The following is an 18,171-nucleotide window of genomic DNA, read 5'->3' as shown; positions in this document are numbered from 1 at the left end:
AATTTTGCATCCTAGTTTCAGATTTGTGTGTTCAAAAGTACCAACAGTTTTTTGGTTTACGTTATTTGGAGTCACATTTTTCACTAATTCATTTAGGCTTGTGTAGAATTACTCCAATTTATCTGGACTTAGCTTGTCAAGAGCTTCTTAGAATTTCCAGCCAGCTTTGATCTCTGGCATGGCCCCAAATATCTCCACTGAATGGCTCCATTGCCCCTTGTCTGAGAATAGACAAAAGCAACTAGCAGACTCCTCAAGCTTCTCTCCCTTTGAGCCCTCGTGCACCACCATACATTTTTAGACAAAACTCAATCAGACTATTCTTAGGTTTGATGAGGGCTCACCCTGATCACAGAGGGATGAAGCCCTCTCTCTCCCAGGTTCAGTAGAGCTGGGTCCCAGGTGGAACACCTGGAAATCAGTATTTAGCAGCTAAGAAAGCCTGGTAACAGGCTTGTAAGTTAAAAAACTTTCTTTAAATAAATGAAAAGCACCTAGAATAGAATATTGCCAGGGCCCAGAAACCCTCTCATTCCCACTTCTAGTAACTGCTCCCCAAGGTGAACCACTATCCCGAATTCTAACACCCATTTCAAACTTTATATAAATGGAATCATACAATATGTGCTCTTTTGTGTCTGGCTTTTACTCAGCATAACATCTGTGAGATTCATCTATGTCGTGTGTAGTTTATTCATATTCTCATTGCCATCTAATATTTTGTTGTGTGACTGTAGCTGCCTTTATTCATCCATTCACCATCGCTGGGAGTTTGTAAGTTTTTAAACACGTGATCAGGTCATGTCCATGAAGCATAAGTCCGTGTCTATGAAGCATTCTCAAAAGCCCAGAAGTTTCAGAGTCTCACGAAAAAAGCCTCCAGCGATTGTCCTCTCCTAACTCCCAGCATGCACGAGGGAGGAAAGGCTGAGAGGCAGAAGGCCTGTCTGTGAGCTCATTTACTGGGGTTTGGAGGGTAGCGTCGGGGCTGCCCACCTCCGCCAGCAGACAAGGCCCACCTTGGTTTTCTAGGTTTGCTCCTTACATTCCGTCTGTCCTAGGTGGTGTTTACTATTGATCTTAATCCTGGGGGAAGATGGCAACGGGGGTGGTGGTAGACCCTGTGTGTGTGTGTGTGTGTGTGTCTGTGTGTCTGTGTGTCTGTGTGTCTGTGTGTGTACACACATGTGTGGACAAGCACCCAGACTAGGGTGAATGAGGCCAGGTTAGAGGTGAGAAAAAGAGGGAACAACTGCATTGTAAGTGGCTTCAGCTAAGAATGTTTTACCTCTTATATTTTTTCGCCTAAGGAATGAGCTTCTCCTGCATCTGAAGACCTACAACCTGTACTATGAAGGCCAGAATTTGCAGCTCCGACACCGTGAGGTGAGGAGGCCCCAGGGATGGCCTGTTGTGAGGCTCCTTCTCTGGTGGGCCAGCCCAGTCTTTGTCTCCATGTGTCCTGGGTCTGAGATGCCCTGTATCCTGGACCCCTGTCCCTCCTGCCACAGTGAGTGGCCTCTCATATAGGGCTAGCACTAGCCTGACTGGGGGGAATCTCCAAAGGGAGGCTTTTATGAAATGATCCTTTCAGATGGCTTCCAAGCAGGCTTCTTCACTTGGGGCAATTCAGGTACTTCCCAGTCCTCTATGTTTACACATTTTGGCCTACGTCTTATGTTGCAGCAACCCGGGTAAATCATCTAAGCTCTGGGTGGTACCCTTCGCCTTTCTCTAAAACTGCAGCAGCCTTCCTAGGGTGTCTTCTTGGAAAGCCACTTGTTATCCATCTGTCTTTCCCCAGCCCCCATCCTGCATCTAAGCTTACTCATCTTGTATCCATTTCTGTAAAACCTGTTATCAGATAGATGGTGAGTTATATAGGAGCCTGGCAGAGTAATTTATACTCAAGTGTTCTTGACTGATAAGAAGGTATGTGTAATACCCTTCTAAACACATTTTCAGGTTATCAAGCCATGGTGATTTAATCCATAGAAAAAGATAGCAGTTGGTAGAATTTCAGCTACTAAGACAGATTGGTTGGGGATAGGATGTGGATGCAGTGGCCTTCTCTGTGTCCCTCAAATAATCCCATTTAGGCAAAGCCCTACTTTGGATTAAATTCTGTCTTATAGGAATGTAATTAAAGCAATGATGCCAGCCTTGACCATCTAGAAGGCCATATATGTAGCCTGTACTTAATTAAAGCCTTTCTCCCCAAGATCCACAAATGTCCTAAAGTTGCTCAGCTCTTCTACATTCTTTTATTCCCTCTCCCTCTCTAAGGATGATCCTGGGGCTCAGGTTAGTTGTCCCCTGGACAGGTATCATATTCACCCAGGGGGCTTGTCCTGAAGATGTGTCCATGGCTCGGGTCTGACGTCTGTGGGCCCTGCCCCAAATAGATTTTTCTGCGACTTGGAGACGAAGGCCTGACCCTTTTAGGCATTGATCTCAAAGCTTCTACTGATTATTGGTTGGGCCACTAACAAGATTTTAGTCCTTAAACAGCTTTCTCGGGTGTGTCCTATAGAATAAATTCCCAACATGCTTGGTAATCAAAGAGTTTCATGGTCGTAAATGAGATCCATTTCTCCGGATCATGCAAATGCCCTTAAAAGGGTTTCACATTTAACTTATTAGTGAACGACCCTTGAGTGTAAATTTGGAATTTTTGCAAGATTTATTCACTTCTTGGATAGTCACAATCTAGCACGTAAGCTTATTATAGGCTCTGGGAAGTTCTGCTGTTAAGAATTCTGATTAACAGCATCTCCCAACACATGATCATGTGACACCCTTTTAAAGGTAACAACTGATCTGCTAGAGCAGCGGTTCTCAACCTGTGGGTCGCGACCCCTTTGGGGGTCGAATGACCCTTTCACAGGGGTCGCCTAAGACATCCTGCATATCAGATATTTACATTACAATTCATAATAGTAGCAAAATTACAGTTATGAAGTAGCAACAGAAATAATTTTATGGTTGGGGGTCACCACAACATGAGGAACTGTATTAAAGGGTCGCGGCGTTAGGAAGGTTGAGAACCACTGTGCTAGAGGATTCTGTATTCTGCTAGGTGTTCTGTGTATTCTGTAGAATAAACTTGGGGAAATGTTACTTTAAATCTCCTTCAACCAGCAGGTCAGATTGCTAAATATATGTTGTAGCTAAAGACATCGTTTTTTCCATAGTGGGGGAGGAGAAAAAAGCTAATTCTGTTAGCAAGGCTAGTGTCATTTACTTTAAGAGATGTATTCTTCTTTCTTTAAAGTCATTAGTATTAAAAAAAAAAACACAAACACCAACACACTCCGTTCTTACAATTTGCACATGTGTACTTGAATTTCGAGGCAACTTGTGTGCTCACCTGCCAGGTCACCCTCAGGGTGGTTTAGAGTGGAGAGAGTCTGGGAGCTGGGGTGTGAATATAACTCACGTGCACCCAGCCAGGACCCAGCCAGGATCCTGTCCGTTGTCCCCCAGGGTGATGCTGGCTTCCACAGGGCTTTTCTGCTGGACTCACTGCACCAATTGCTTTGTGGCAGGAAGAAGATGAGTTCATCGTGGAGGGGCTGCTGAACATCTCCTGGGGGCTGCGCCGGCCCATCCGTCTGCAGATGCAGGATGACAACGAGCGCATTCGCCCCCCTCCCTCCTCTTCCTCCTGGCACTCTGGCTGTAACTTGGGGGCTCAGGGGTGAGTGAGGAGGGATGGAACTGGGGATGTCTGGGGGTTCTGTGTGTTCTTGAGCAGGTAGATGCCACCTTCTTCCAGCCAGCCTTGACCCCCGCTCCCATTCCTACCTCCTCCATTGTCCACCTGCTCTGCTATGGGATAAGGAGAAAGGGGCAGGTGTTGGTGTGATCAGGCTTCCATGAAACCTGTCACCACAATTACTGAGTGACAGTCAGAGTGAGGAGGGGAGATGCTGAGTCAGAGGGAAGTACCAAAGCCTGGGTGAGCAATGTGTCCTCCCTCGTGGAGAATTCCAGAGCCTCTGAGAGGTGCTGGTAGTGTCCAGCCAGGCCCAGCCTGCAGATGTCTGACAGGACACCTGGGGCCCCAGCAGCCTCCCCACGGGGCCCACCTCATAGAGAGACCCTGCTCTGGAGACATTTAGGGCTTTCCGTGTCTTGGGGGGATGTGGACAAGGAAATGAATGTCACACCACGTGCGAGGTGGCCAAGAGAGGTGGATGGTGGTGTGATGGTCCGTCGACTGGGAGGTCCTCTCTTCTGAGCCCCCCCTGGAAGGTCTGCAAAGACACGCCTGTTTCTCCCCTCCCTTCACCACCAAAGGAGATTGAGGGTTCTGGGAAGGCACGCCCTCCTTGCTGTCTTTCCGGGACTTCAGTTTTCAGGGTCAAGTGACTAGCCTTGTGCCATCTTGAAACTTGCTGATGCTGACTGCCTTCTGGCCAGAGCATGGGTGGAGCGTGCCAACTTCTCGGCCAAAACCACACTGATGTTTTTTCTATTTGACATGAGAACCAAGCCCTCTCTGTTGGCCACCTTGAACATTTTGTTAAACTCCACAGCCAATGTGATCTTTCTCTAAAATTGAGAGGAACCCACATGTAGCCAAGTCCTGGAGCGGACCTGGTTGTTTTCCAAGGGAATTCAAGGAGGAAAGTCTGCCCATCCCATCAGACGCTGGGGTGGCTGGTCATGGCTCTGATTTTGCTGGTTCCACACTCTGCTTTGCATTCAGAACGTTTACGGTGCTTGGTTTCCAGTGGGCCAAACCCTTCCCACAGTCCCACCCTGACCCCCAAACTAGGTTACATTCTGTTCCCAAAGTAAGATGATTTTTGAAATTCCATTAGACCATGTGGCCTTTGGCTGGGCCTGCTAAAGGGTCCTTCTTTCCCCACATTTGTTCCTTTTCCCTTCCCTGTAGCACAAAGCTGGTGTTGGTTGGTTCTTGAAACCTCCAACTACTGTGAGAGAGTTTTCAGGAATGGAAATAATGTTGTCCCAGATGCCTGCTGTGATAAAGTGGATGCCTGGACCACTGTGTTAAGAAGGATGCTGAAACCAGTTTCTGCTCCAGCCAGAACGAGGGCTCTGGACAGAGAAGGTGCCCAGTGTTCACCAGTCCTGAGAGGCTCTGACCAGTTCCATCTGGGGTCAGAAGTTCACAATTTATAATACAATAGGAAGTTCCTATAGATTTTCAATTTTAAATATATTTTTTATTGATTTCAGAGAGGAAGAGAGAGAGAGAGAGAGAGAGAGAGAGAGAGAGAGAGAGAGAGAGAGAGAAACATCAATGATGAGAGAGTATTATTGATTGGCTGCCTTCTGCACACCTCTTACTGGGGATATAGCCTGCAACCCTTACGTGCCCTGATGGGGAATTAAACTGTGACCTCCTGGTTCATTGGTCGATGTTCAACCACTGAGCCACATCGTCTGGGCCAGATGTTCAGTTTTAATTCTCTTCCCTTAAAACTATCATTCCCTGAACATGAGTCCTATCTGTCTACTGGGTCCCAGGGAGACCATGCTCTTCTCTCCAGGGGATTGTCCTAATTGTTAAATATTATTCTCCTTTCTGGCAAAATCCTCTGTTGATTTTGGGTATGTTTCTTGGAGCTGCTCCCATTGTCCTTTTGGCTTTGAGGAGTTATTTGCCAGTTATGACAATACCAGGTCTCAGCTCAGACTGCCTGCTTGTGGCCCTTTCTCCAGTGTGGCTCACGAGCACGGCTCAGTCCCTGCAACCCCGAGAACATTATTATCGGCGCCCCTTCCAAAGCTGCCCTGGCCCATGGCAGGCAGCCTCTTATTTTCCATGCCTTTTAGATGCTAGAAGCAGTTTCTGAGTTACTCCTCTAACAGAAGTGGGTCAGAACTGGAATCTTGTCCCAAGAAATGAATGACCATTATTGGGGATTTCCAGATAAGCTATAGAACCTGCACGTGCTTAGAAACTCAGCCCAGGGAACACACGGATTTTGTTCTTTGCTGTTCCCCACCCTGCGCTTGATGAATTGGGTGCTTATGTTGCTGCAGCTGCTGGGAATGAGCGTCTTCTCCCTCCAGACCTCCCGCCCCACCCAGGGCTCAGCCTGGAGCTGGGCCAACCTCATGGCACACTCAGCACAGCCCACCCAAATCCTTTATCACCTGATGTGTGCTGGTCCCCAGCCGGAACAAGCAAAGTGCTCCCTGTGCAGGTGTGGGGTGGGGTGGGTTTGGGGCGTCTCCCCACAGGGGCTGAAGCCGCCTCTCTTTGTTTGTTTTCTGCCCCCAGCACCATCCTGAAGCCCATCACCATGCCCGACATTCAGATCACAGAGGTGGATGCTCCGGCTGAGAGTGACCAGATGTCAAGCCCCACAGGTACCCCCTAGTGGGAGGAGCCTCCAGTTGGGGGCCAGCCATGTGAAGACTGATGTGGTAGATGCTGTAAACTGTTATTTACTTTTTTTTTTTTAATATACTTTATTGATTTTTTACAGAGAGGAAGGGAGAGGGATAGAGAGTTAGAAACAACGATGAGAGAGAAACATCGATCAGCTGCCTCCTGCACACCTCCTACTGTGGATGTGCCCGCAACCAAGGTACATGCCCTTGACCGGAATCGAACCTGGGACCTTTCAGTCCGCAGGCCGACGCTCTATCCACTGAGCCAAACCGGTTTTGGCATGTTATTTACTTTTTGAATAAATAAAATCCACATGGCTCAAGATTCAGAAATATTAAAAAGAATGAAAAGTTTTCCATTTCATCTACTTATTATTGTGGTTCTCTCCATAGAAGCAACTCCAAGGCATCCTCCTGAGATATTCTTTGCAAATATGAGCAAATATACACTCAGACCTTTAACGGCTGGATGTCATTTCTTTTCTTCCCCTTTTTATATAAGTGGTAGCATTTGCACATCCCTGTTTCTATATCAGTTTGTCTTGAGGATTTTCCCATACAAATCCATAAAGAACTTCTGCATTCTTCATAGCTCCGCAGTATCCCATCGTATGGAAAAATGACCATTTCTGTAATCGTTCCCTATCGATAGACATGGAAATCATTTCTAGTCTTTTGCTATGACAAACAAGGTTGCAGTCAGTGGCCTTGTTGATGTATCATTTCACACATTTGTCTGTGTCTGCAGGATTCTTTCAAGGGGGATTGCTGGGCCTGAGGCCATGAGCATTTGTAACTTTGATAATCAGTTTGCAATACCTTGCAAGTCCTTTTATCATGCTTACCCTATGTCAGGCACTGTTCCAAGTGCTTTACATGCATTGACTCATTTAAACCCTCACAACAACCCCATGAGCTGGGTGCTGTTATTGTTCCCATTTTATAAATGAGGAAACTGAGGCAAGAGAGGTTAGTGATACGTAGCAATGACAGAGTTGGGATTAGAATCTGGGAGTCTGGCTCTGAAGTCTGGACTCTAAACCTTGTATTGTGCCTCAGTAAGTAATGCATTGTATTGTTCCCCTGGTAGGAAATACTGATTTTATAAAATATATTTTTGGGCAGTAAGTGGGTGCAATAGCATTGGCCACCAAGGGGGTACCATGTACAAACTGCCACATGTTGGTGCCAGCGGACAAAGCTCATTTTCCCCTTCCTCTCAGACTCCAGGGACCTGAAGCCCGTGCAGGAAGACACCCCGCAGCTGATGCGCACACGCAGTGATGTTGGGGTGCGTCGCCGCGGCAATGTGAGGACAACCAGCGACCAGCGGCGAATCAGACGCCACCGCTTCTCCATTAATGGTCATTTCTACAACCACAAGGTAGAGGGGACAGGGTGGCAGGGGATAGGGGGCAACCTGAAGGGGAGGGCAAAGGTCCTTCCTAGGCAGCTGACACCTCAGGGCGACAGACACCGGGGAAGACAAGTGTTTACCATTCATTCTTTGAGTTGTGGGTGGGCTGCTGGCTCTGTGAGAAACAAGGAATCCCAGAGCAGGAAACCCCCTAGGTGGTGGGTGAGATGATCCCACAGACACCCTTGTCGGATACCAGCAAATCCCTGGGTTACCCTCTTCCTGCCTCCCAGCTGCTGTGTGGTCTGACTTTTCCATGAGCTAAGGGCACCCCAAAAGCAGAGCTGTGGGACTCAGATAGGGGGTATTAGGACTCCACCTCAATTAGCTGACCCTCCTTCCCTCCTATTGCCTGGGTCACATCTGACCCCAGAGGCAGGTGCATCGTGGAAGAGTGGTTAGAGTCCTTGTGTTGAAGTCGCAGTGGAAGGGACTTTGTGTGTTTTATTGGGAGAGAGGGCCTCCTTTATCTAGTCCTGTTCCCTCCCCAACCCTGCCCCTTGGAGATCAGCCCTCTTGAGCTCCCGAGTTAGGCAAAACTGAGGGCTCTGTTGACAACAAAGCCCAATACTTGCCAGGTTATTCGAGGGCTGTCAGTGAGCACAGGTTGAGTGTGATTGTCCCTGTGCCCTTTAGTCCTGGGAACAGGGTGGGACTCCTCGGTTTTAGACCCCGTCCTTGTCCCCACTCGCACCTTGAGCTGGACCCCTCTATTGGCAGACGTCGGTGTTCACCCCGGCCTATGGCTCCGTCACCAACGTCCGCATCAACAGCACCATGACCACCCCGCAGGTTCTGAAGCTGTTGCTCAACAAATTTAAGGCAAGTCCCCTCTGCTGGCTGGTTTCAGGAGGCAGCACATGTGCCTTGGTGGCCCCAGAGGTGTAAAGGTGGGGGCTGTGGAGAGTGTGGTGAGGGGGGCACCAGGCAGAAGTTTGAGTTCTTTGGACCCAGGCAGCAGCTTCACCTGGGAACCCCTTAGAAAAGCAGATTCTCAGGCCCACGCCTGAATCAGACTGACTGGATCCGAAGCTCAGAGGTGAGGCCAGGGAACCTGCTCCACAAGGCTTGCAGGGAATTCTGGGGCCTCAGAAGCCCGAGCGGCTCCAGCCCGTGGGTGCTTTATGGACTGCTGGAAGGACTGTGGGCCTGACAACTAGTTTGGGGTCCTGTGCACTAAGTAGGTTGGGGAACCGACTTTGAAAATGAACCTTCAATAAGATGTGCAAACGATAGTGCATGAATGTTTTTAACGTCCTGTTATTCTATATGGTTTCCACAATCCGCTTACTATAAATCTTTGGGAGACCAGGTATTCTTATTTTAATGGAAGCCAGTGTCACCTAGAGGCCTAAGGGCTCAGGCTCTGGGTTCAAATCCCGTCCCATCACCTACCTACTTGCTGATTGGATGAGTTGGGCAAGTTACTTAAGCTCCTTGTGCTTCTGCTTCTTCATCTGTAAAATGAGGGTAACAGGACCCTATTATGAGGTATTAGGTGAGTTAAGACATAAAGTGTTAAAACGTAGAAACACCTCACCCAGTCCAATAAATGGGAGCTCTTATCTATTATCACTGATAACATTACCTGAAGCCCATTTCCTTATCACTTCTGAGAGAGCTGCAGATGAACAGCCCGCCCCTCAAAAGAGTCTAAAAACTATGTAGCTTTGCAGTGATGAGGCAGGAATGGCTCAGGTCCGGATGTGTAATGTGTGCTTTCACCAAGCATCTTTTGCTCCTGATTCAGATTGAGAATTCGGCGGAGGAGTTTGCTTTGTACGTGGTCCATACCAGTGGTGGTAAGTCTGAAGAACATTGTGTACTTTAAGACTTTTAATTAACTCAGAATAGTAAGTTAAAAAACACACATACACAAAATCAACCTTTGCCTCATTTTGCTTGTTTATCGTTTGGAAACTTTCAAGTGGTGCTTGCCTCCAAGGCTGGTGGAATGCCAGGTGTGGTCAGTAAGCAAGCCCTAGAACCTAACTGCCTATTGAAAAAGGAACTGGAGTTTTTTGGAGACAGATAAACCAATTCAACCATTGCAGCATCTTCCAAAGGGTTCGAGGCACAGGAGTATTGCTGGGGAGAGGAGAGGGAACAGTTGCATTGAACAACATTTATTAAACTGTACACTTGCAAATCAGTCTCCTGACTTGTATGGCCGCATCTCCTAAGGTGCCTGGTCCATTTGGGCCCCTGAGTTGACCCCTACTTATGGTGACAAAGGCCTCAGGCCAAACTCAGCGCTGCTCTTGGCTGTGTGTGGTTCCAGAAAAACAGAAGCTGAAGAATACCGATTATCCGCTGATTGCCCGGATCCTCCAGGGCCCGTGTGAGCAGGTCTCCAAAGTGTTCCTTATGGAGAAGGATCAGGTGGAGGAAGTCACCTATGATGTGAGTCCCCTTTTAAGTAGATGGACTGTCCTCAGGAGGGTGGGGGTTTATTTGGTTTACCTGCAACTGGGATAGAGCTTGATTTTTTGGTTAAGGATCATGCCCCATGTTGTTGCCATTCCTCAATACAAGGTTTTGTCGAAGCAGTAATGGCCATGGGCCAGGAGAATAAATGCAGGGACTAGTTTGAGGGTATTCCCGGTGGGAGTTGTTGGAGGAATGTTCAAGCACGAAGTGATTTCCATAAAAGGAATAAATGTCTTGAGCCTTTCTGAGGTCCTGTAAGAGGGCTGCGAAGTTTCTGCAAACCGTCTCTTAGCAACTTCAAGAAGTTAGCAGTGATTTTACCTTATCTTGTGTATTAGTCAGCTTTTGCTACAGTAAGAAACATCCCCAAATCTTAGCCATTGACAACAGCAAACACTTTTTGCTCAGGATTCTGCAGGCTGGTAGCAGCAGCTCTGCTCTAGGCTGTGGGTTGAGGATCTGCATTGCATGTCTCATTCAGAGACCCAAGTTCAAGGGGCAGTGGCTACCTGGGATATGCTTCTCATGGCCGATGGCTGGGATGCAAGAGACCAGGCCAAACCATGTAAACTCATTTGAAGCCTCTACTCAGATTTGCCGTATGTCACGTCCATATACATTCCATTGGCCAAAGCAAGTCACATAGCTAAGCCCAACATGAAGAGGGTGGAGAAATAGACTTTTTCCAGGGAAAAGAGTGGATAGAGTAGGGTGGGGATTCTGGTGGGTGAGGAAGAAATGGTTGTTTAACTTCAACTCACCTGGGAGCCACCCCACCCACAGCATCTCAGGATCAAGCTCACATTCAGATGCCTACTTGAGACAGGAGACACAGTCATCATTCTGAGTCATGGTTCCTTAAATTCTCTTAGGGGAGAGCAGAGAGGTGTATTAAACGTTATGGGTTCAGGCCTTTCTCTGCATCATGGAATTAGGAGAAAGTGCTATTCCACGTTGGACATAAATCACCTCAGCATGTGAAACGAGAAATGCGAGGTATGAGATATGTGTCATGTACATGAAGGGATCTTCACTGCAGACTCTATATCAGCCTTGGAAGAATGAGGCATGGCTCCTGCCTTTAAGGAAATCCAGGATCTATGCAGAAATGGGTTCCCCAAGGCTCTGTGCCTTATAGGGGAGAGAGAGACGCGCAAAGGCATTGGAACAATGCTGGGATGGGGAGGCACCCTAGCATTACTTACTTTTTCCTTCCCAGGTGGCCCAGTACATAAAGTTCGAGATGCCTGTCCTTAAAAGCTTCATTCAGAAGCTCCAAGAGGAGGAAGATCGGGAAGTAAAGAAGCTGATGCGCAAGTAGGCCTGGCCCCCAGGTGGCTGGTTGGGTTTCTCCTGGGGCCTCAGTGGGAGGGCTCTGTTCAGGCGACTTGCCTGGGGCTGAGCTGCTGCAGGGCCTGGGTCTTCTCAGCCTTCTTTAGGGACCTTCCCTTTGATGAATCCAAACCTCAGCTGGGGGCACCAAACTTCAGTGTCTTGGTCCCTCTGCTTCTCAGTGTGATGTGAGACACGGAAATGTTCTGGAGACTTCAGGCAGGCTGTCTTAGCAGTGGCGAGGAGCCTGAGCAACCTACCTCTGAAGTCCTTTCCTCACACCTTCCTCCCTTTTTAACATTTCTCTTATGGAAATTGCACTTGGGTTGGCAAGTTCAGTAAAACTTCTCTCTGGAAAGGGTTTTATGATTTTTTTTGAAATGCACAGTCATAAAGTAAAATGTGTTTTATGGGTGTGGTAGAACAATTGATTCGTTTTTGCCATTAGAGAATAAAGCCAATGCTATATTTGCTGTATCGATGATAATAGCAAGTATGATAGCAGTTAACATTTATTGAACATTTACTATGCGCCAAACTTTAAAAATAGCTTTCGCTGTGCAGTGCAAAGCCCTGAACATGAGGAATGTCCCCTTTAGCCCTGCATTGCTATAGTTCAGGGAAGGGATGGGGATATTGCCTTCACTAGCGAGCCATGGGCCTCCAGGCCTGGTAGTTGCTATGGCCTCTTCTGTAAAATGCAGGAACTGGTATTAGGCTGAACCACATGAAGTGGTCATTTTTGTAGTGCGCCCCCTCCCCCCAAGAACAGTTAGATAGTGATAATTTCATATGGTCCAGCCTAGGTGAGGGTTCATATGCTACTGTGCGTATAAAGGACTCGCACAGTGCCTTGGGCACAGTAAGAACTCAGCTAATGGAACCCTTATTATTGTTTCTGTTGTTATTCCACCTTCTCATCCTTCTTTGCCAGACGTTCTAACTATAGGAAAGCAATCTAGGTTGGAGTTAGCTTCTTCAGTCCCTCTCACCCTGTTGTGGAAATGAACCCAAGCAGCCAAGTGTTCACTTTTGCCACTGACAGAAGCAAAGGGACAGGACAGTCGCCCACACTGTGACCTGGGTTGGGAAACAGGGTGGAGAGGAGGTGTGTGTTGCTTCCTGATCTCCACCGCGGCTGTTTGTGTTCCCAGGTACACCGTGCTCCGGCTAATGATTCGGCAGAGGCTGGAGGAGATAGCTGAGACCCCAGAAACAATCTGAGCCACAGAAGGAGGGGATCCAGACACCACAATGGCCGCTGATGACATGAGAAGACCCACAGGAAGCTGGGTGCCTTCTTTCCACAGAAGCACTTAAAACCTTCTCCAGCTCCTGACAAGCCACCATTGGCTGCCTGGACAGAGAAGCCAGCTGACAGCTCCCCATCCTTGGATCTCTGCTCTTCTCCTTTCCTTCATTCACAAGGACTTTTGATTTTTGTTATAAGGGGGACCCAAAATGTGTGTATGTGCACACACACGTCCACACACATATATATGTCCACGTGCCTACCTGATATAGTCACATGCAATTCAATTCCAAACAACCAGCACAAGTGCCATGAGGCTGGCGGATGTGCTACTCATGGTCGGAACATCAGGGGAGTCACCAATCTGAGGGGTTTTATGCTGAAGAAAAATTTCCCCCCTCAAGTGCCTGGGAGCAGCCACATATATCTGTCCATCTTTAGAAAGGGAAGGGGCCTCAGAAAGCTCACAGTTGGGGTATTTATATGAGTAGGGATTCTCTTTGTAAGCCTAGAAGGGTCTGTGAATGTGAGATCCTTGGAAATTAACAAAATAACAGCCCATGCACTTGGGGCAAGTCTGATGGGAAGAGAAAGATAAACCATCAGTGGGGTAGCTGCAATAAGCCCACAAGTTTTTACACTGGAAACTTGGATTTTAAATAACAAAGATGTGTGTTATGAACTACATGGATGCCTGTAGAGAACGGATTCTGCCTCCGTCCTTGCCTCCATGGCCACCTTCCTCTCAGCACGCCAAGCTGCTGACCCCAACTCTGGTGCCTCCTTGAGTTGAAGGAAGGATCTCATGAGACAGGCCTCACTCTCGCTAGTTTGCACATGGCACTGACTGGCTAGTGCGACCCAGGCCTGGGCTTGATCTGGCCTCCTTAGGGTAGTGTAGAGGTGTCTATGAGCCCAGCCCACTTCACATCATCAAGGGAGCTTGCTGCACTTCTGTGTGTTTGAAGTCAAGGCTTTATTCCTTCCAAGGCTGGATTCTTGCAAATTGCCCGTGCATTGTGAAGATGGACTCCAAGAACGAGGACTTGTCCTGCTGCCGACCCACTGTGGGGTCCAGGGAAGCTCTTCGGGCTGCCCTGTGAAGGTGCAGATCAAGCATGGAACTTCAATTGCAGCGTCTCTGAGCAGCCACCTCGGTGATCTTTAGAGCAGACCCCAATTGGGGGGAGCGGGGGAAGGGGACAGCAGGGACGGTCTGTCCCCTGTGGCCCCCATCGGGAAGATTGCCAGGCAGCTGGACGCCAGTGTGACTGATGCTGTTTGATGAGGGGCAGACAGATGCTTGGAGAAGGGTGCCTGGCTGTGGAGATCAACCAAGCAAGGCCAGGAGCTCCTGACAGCAGGCATCTGTGAGCCCTGTGGGGGTAGCGACGCTTCCCATCTCTTCTCCACCTCCTCTCCAGGAAAGGTTTGAAGAGCTGGCCAGTTGAGGAAAGGAGAACCACTGATAGGTACCTGCAAGGAAGGCGGAGCTTTGCAGCAACGCCTTTACTGCTCCAGTCACCCTCCTGCTCTCTTCCACCCCTGCTGCCTTCGTGGCCTTTTTAGATGGCTCACAGCTGCTCTTATTGTTGACTTTCAAAAAGATGGCATGCTGCCACCTGGCCCTTTGCCAGGGTCTCTTAGCAAGCCTACCTCCTCTGTCGGGACAGCACCATGAGCCCAGTGGGGTGTGGACTGGAAATCCGGAGGGCCTTAGTCTCAATCAGACACGTTGGTGGGCTTTGCAACATGCACAGAATTGGGGAAAAGGGGTGGAGGGGAGGCTTCCTTTGTTACCGATGAGAAAGGGCAGTTTTGTGAATGCAAACATACTTCCTGAGTTTTGCATTTGAGAAATTGAGTTGGAAAACTTCTCTTCCAGTTATTTTGAAGTGCTCAAAGCCTTTGTTGGCCCCAATGATTCTTCTTGGGGGCCAGGGAGAAGAATTTCCACCAAGCGAATACTAACCACTAACTTACTGGACAGCTTTTTCTGGGTTATCAAAGTTCTCTTTAATTTGCACTAGCACTACGATAGTGTTAAATGTGGAAATGTTGTAAAATGTCAGGTTTGCCAGGTCACTTTGTAAGAAAGTGGTAAGATAGACTTGGGCGTCGGGATGAATATGAGGGGAAACTGTTATTTTACACAATGCGTTCCATTTAATGAGGCCACACATTTCCATCTTGGCCCACCCTTGGTTAGAGATCATTTCTCACGTCCTTAATAAACACAATCAGGAATTTTGGAAAAGTTCTTTGAAACAGCAGCAGCTGAAACAAATACTTCTCCACAGTGTGGAGCTGGATTTTCTCATCGGTATCACATGGCCCTTCAGCTTTGAACTTCTCCACTGATCTGTGTGGGTTTATGTAACTGCGTGCAATGAACCTGAAATCATGTGAAGAACAAAGGCCAATTTGTAGGGTCTTCCCCTAACTTGTGAAAAGCAGTATAGCCACAATTGCTTTCTTTTGCCAGAGGCTTGTGTTATAAGGTGATCAAATGAAGAAAAACCTGAGTCCATCTGGCTGGGAAGGGGGTCCCGCTCCCCCAGGTGATGGTGGAGTCTAGCACAAGATCACCTTCTCAGTGATCACATTAGTGGGAAGGTGATGAGTTAAGGGGTGGGGGTGGGGTTACCTGGGGGAGGGACTGGAAAGCACAAAGGATGGGCGTGTCTGTGCGGCTGGTGAGAAATGTGCACTCTGGTCTCCAGGCTAGACAGGCTTGACCTAGACGTGGAGGTGGAGGCGTGAGGATCTCAGATTAGCTACCCATCCACGTGAAAAAATGCTGAGACCTCAGGTTGAGATTTTGGTCTGAGACTTCAAAGAGAATTATTTTCACCCTAGTCTCCTCCATACTGGGAAGAAAAAATCATACTCTCTCCTGGAGATACCCAGATAAAGACATTTTATTACAAGTGTAGAAAACACTTGGGCATGAAGTGACCAAAAAATAAATAACTGTTCTCCAATGCAAAAACATCTTGGCAGGAATTGTTTTCTGCGGAGTTGGGTGGTTATCTGGTTGTCAGTGGCAGGGGATGGGCCACAGAAGGCAAGGAGCTCTTTTAAGAAAAGAGAAGCTCTTAACCCCCCCCCCACCCCCACAGTTATTTCAAGGCTCTATAGCATGGAGAACATGGAGTCATAGCTGCATCTCCAAGGCATAACTTTCTATATGAACAAGGGCATCTCAGTCTCATACTGACCAAACTATGATGTGCAGGCTGAGATAGGAGACAAGCGATCTGGAGCGCCCGGACGCAGCAGCATGAACTTTCCAGACTCTACTTAAATGGTTTTACACAAAGTCTTGTTTGAATTAGATAAGATGGGAAAGATGTCCTATCTGGATAGAAATAAAAATAAATACGGCACTCCTTTCTGATGTAACTGAAAGTGTTTACCCCGTCACGGGGCTTACAGCGCCCCCTGTGTTTTAACTGAGCACAAGACACGGACAGCTATGAAGGGAAAGCCTCCATTTGCTAGTACTTTTGAGTCAGATCGCAGACCTGTTTCCCGGGCTGATGGTTTCCGTGGGTTTTTGCTAGTGTTTCCGAAGGGTTTCCCCACTTGTTTTAGCTTTGTGAAGTGTTCTTTTCTTAATCATAACTTGACTTTTAGCAAAGGTACATGACCTGGTTTAATGCTTGGTTCTGAACTTATGAATCGATGCGTTTAGGTATCTTAACATAATTTGACAAGGCTTCATAGGGAGCCGTGTAACATTTTGATATGTTATAATACATCTGACTGAGATCTTGTTAAATAAAGCACTTTTCAAAGAGCTGTCCCCTGTGGCTGGTCTGTGTGTGTCGCCTGGCGGGAGCTCTGTGCTACATGAGGGTGTGGGATGGGAATGTGAAAGTGCACCCAGGAGGAATGTTGATTTTCTTGGCCTGCAGTTTACCGTTTGAATGGACTTGGACTTGTCTGTAATTTTCCAAATAAGTGAGATGAGAGTGTTCCTCTGTAAGTCGAGTTCAGGCCCTGGTGGAGACAGGAGTTGCAGTGGAAAGAGCTGGGCATTATCATTCGATGAGGCTGGATGTCTGTCCTGACTTGTTGGGGTAACTCACTGAACCTTTATCTAGGACTTGGCTTTCTCGTCTATAAAATGGCCAGGCCACCTCTATTGGAGGCAGCCCCCTGGGAGTCACCAAATGTAGGACCTCAGACTAAGGCAGGGGTGGGCAAACTTTTTGACTCGAGGGCCACAATGGGTTCTTAAACTGGACCGGAGGGCCGGAACAAAAGCATGGATGGAGTGTTTATGTGAATTAATATAAATTCAAAGTAAACATCATTACATAAAAGGGTACGGTCTTTTTTTTTTATTTCAATAGTTTTATTCATTTCAAACATTTTAACAAGAAGAATGTAAACACTAATTATTATAATTTGAAACTTCAAAAAATGGAGGAATCATAGCACAATAACATACCTTATATTGAAGATGGCAAAGGCAAAATAAAATTGCCTAACAAAGGAAAGGTACAAAAGCCTTTCAAATTAAACTTAAATATAATAAAATAATTTAAAACTAAAACAAATAGAAAAGAACAAAATGTGTAAACAGTAAATTAAACATTTCCTTTAGTGCAACTTCCAAATTATGCCCGGGACGTAGATGTAGATGGCAATGTAGACTGGGTTGAAAGGTTTTTGGTCTTTAAAACATCAACTTCAGTGGGAACAGTGTTGTTGGTCTCCTTTTTAGCTAATGCTCTGATACTGTGCTCTCCAGGGGCGTGTCTCCCTACATCACCACAATAACGTGTCTACGCATTCCCAGGGTGATGTCGGGGGACACATCCGCGGGCATTACAAGGAGCCTCTGGAAGATTGAGAGGTTGTTCCTTCTACTGAATGGGCGGAAGAAGGAGCTGCGGCGGTGTTTCCCGATGTTGCCATGTTAACACTGCTGCTGGTGAAGGAGCAGAGGGGAGAGCAAGAGAACCCTCTGCTCTTTCGGCTCCGCGGGCCAGATAGAACAGCCAAACGGGCTGGATCCGGCCCGCGGGCCGTAGTTTGCCCACGGCTGGACTAAGGCCAAGTTCCACCCTATGGTTACTTTTACCCGTCAACTTGGCTAGGCCATGGCACCCAGGTATTTGGTCAAACACTATCTAGATGTTGCTGTGGAGGTATTTTTAAACATGAGATTAACATTTAAATCAGCAGACTTTGAGTAAAGCAGATTGCCCTCCACAATGTTGAAGATCTTGAGAAAAAGACGGATTCCCCTGAGGGAGAGGAATTCTACCTCCAGTCTGCCTTTGGCCTTGAGTTGCAACATCAACATCTTTTCTGGGTTTCCAGCCTCCCCTATTGTGTGAGCCAAATTCCT

General features: G+C 47.6%; 1 protein-coding gene across 3 annotated transcripts in view; it reads left to right on the top strand.

The window, feature by feature from the left end:
- Window positions 1-16,613, top strand: part of RASSF2 (Ras association domain family member 2) — a 34,735-nt gene extending 18,122 nt beyond the window's left edge. For 2 of the 3 annotated variants that reach the window (XM_080685416.1, XM_080685417.1), the window contains exons 3-11: window positions 1,311-1,386; window positions 3,549-3,700; window positions 6,263-6,351; window positions 7,599-7,759; window positions 8,513-8,614; window positions 9,543-9,594; window positions 10,074-10,195; window positions 11,442-11,539; window positions 12,709-16,613. In XM_080685416.1, coding sequence (XP_080541542.1) covers window positions 1,311-1,386; window positions 3,549-3,700; window positions 6,263-6,351; window positions 7,599-7,759; window positions 8,513-8,614; window positions 9,543-9,594; window positions 10,074-10,195; window positions 11,442-11,539; window positions 12,709-12,778 — 922 coding nt within the window. In that variant the 3' untranslated portion in view covers window positions 12,779-16,613. The remainder of the gene's footprint in view (window positions 1-1,310; window positions 1,387-3,548; window positions 3,701-6,262; window positions 6,352-7,598; window positions 7,760-8,512; window positions 8,615-9,542; window positions 9,595-10,073; window positions 10,196-11,441; window positions 11,540-12,708) is intronic. The other variant, XR_013961486.1, reaches the window with a different exon arrangement.
- The last annotated feature ends 1,558 nt before the right edge of the window (window positions 16,614-18,171 follow it).

This window comes from Plecotus auritus (assembly GCF_963455305.1).
Source record: "Plecotus auritus genome assembly, chromosome: 8".
In the NCBI taxonomy this organism is placed as follows: Eukaryota; Metazoa; Chordata; class Mammalia; order Chiroptera; family Vespertilionidae; genus Plecotus; species Plecotus auritus.
This window is presented reverse-complemented; position numbering and strand designations above follow the sequence as displayed.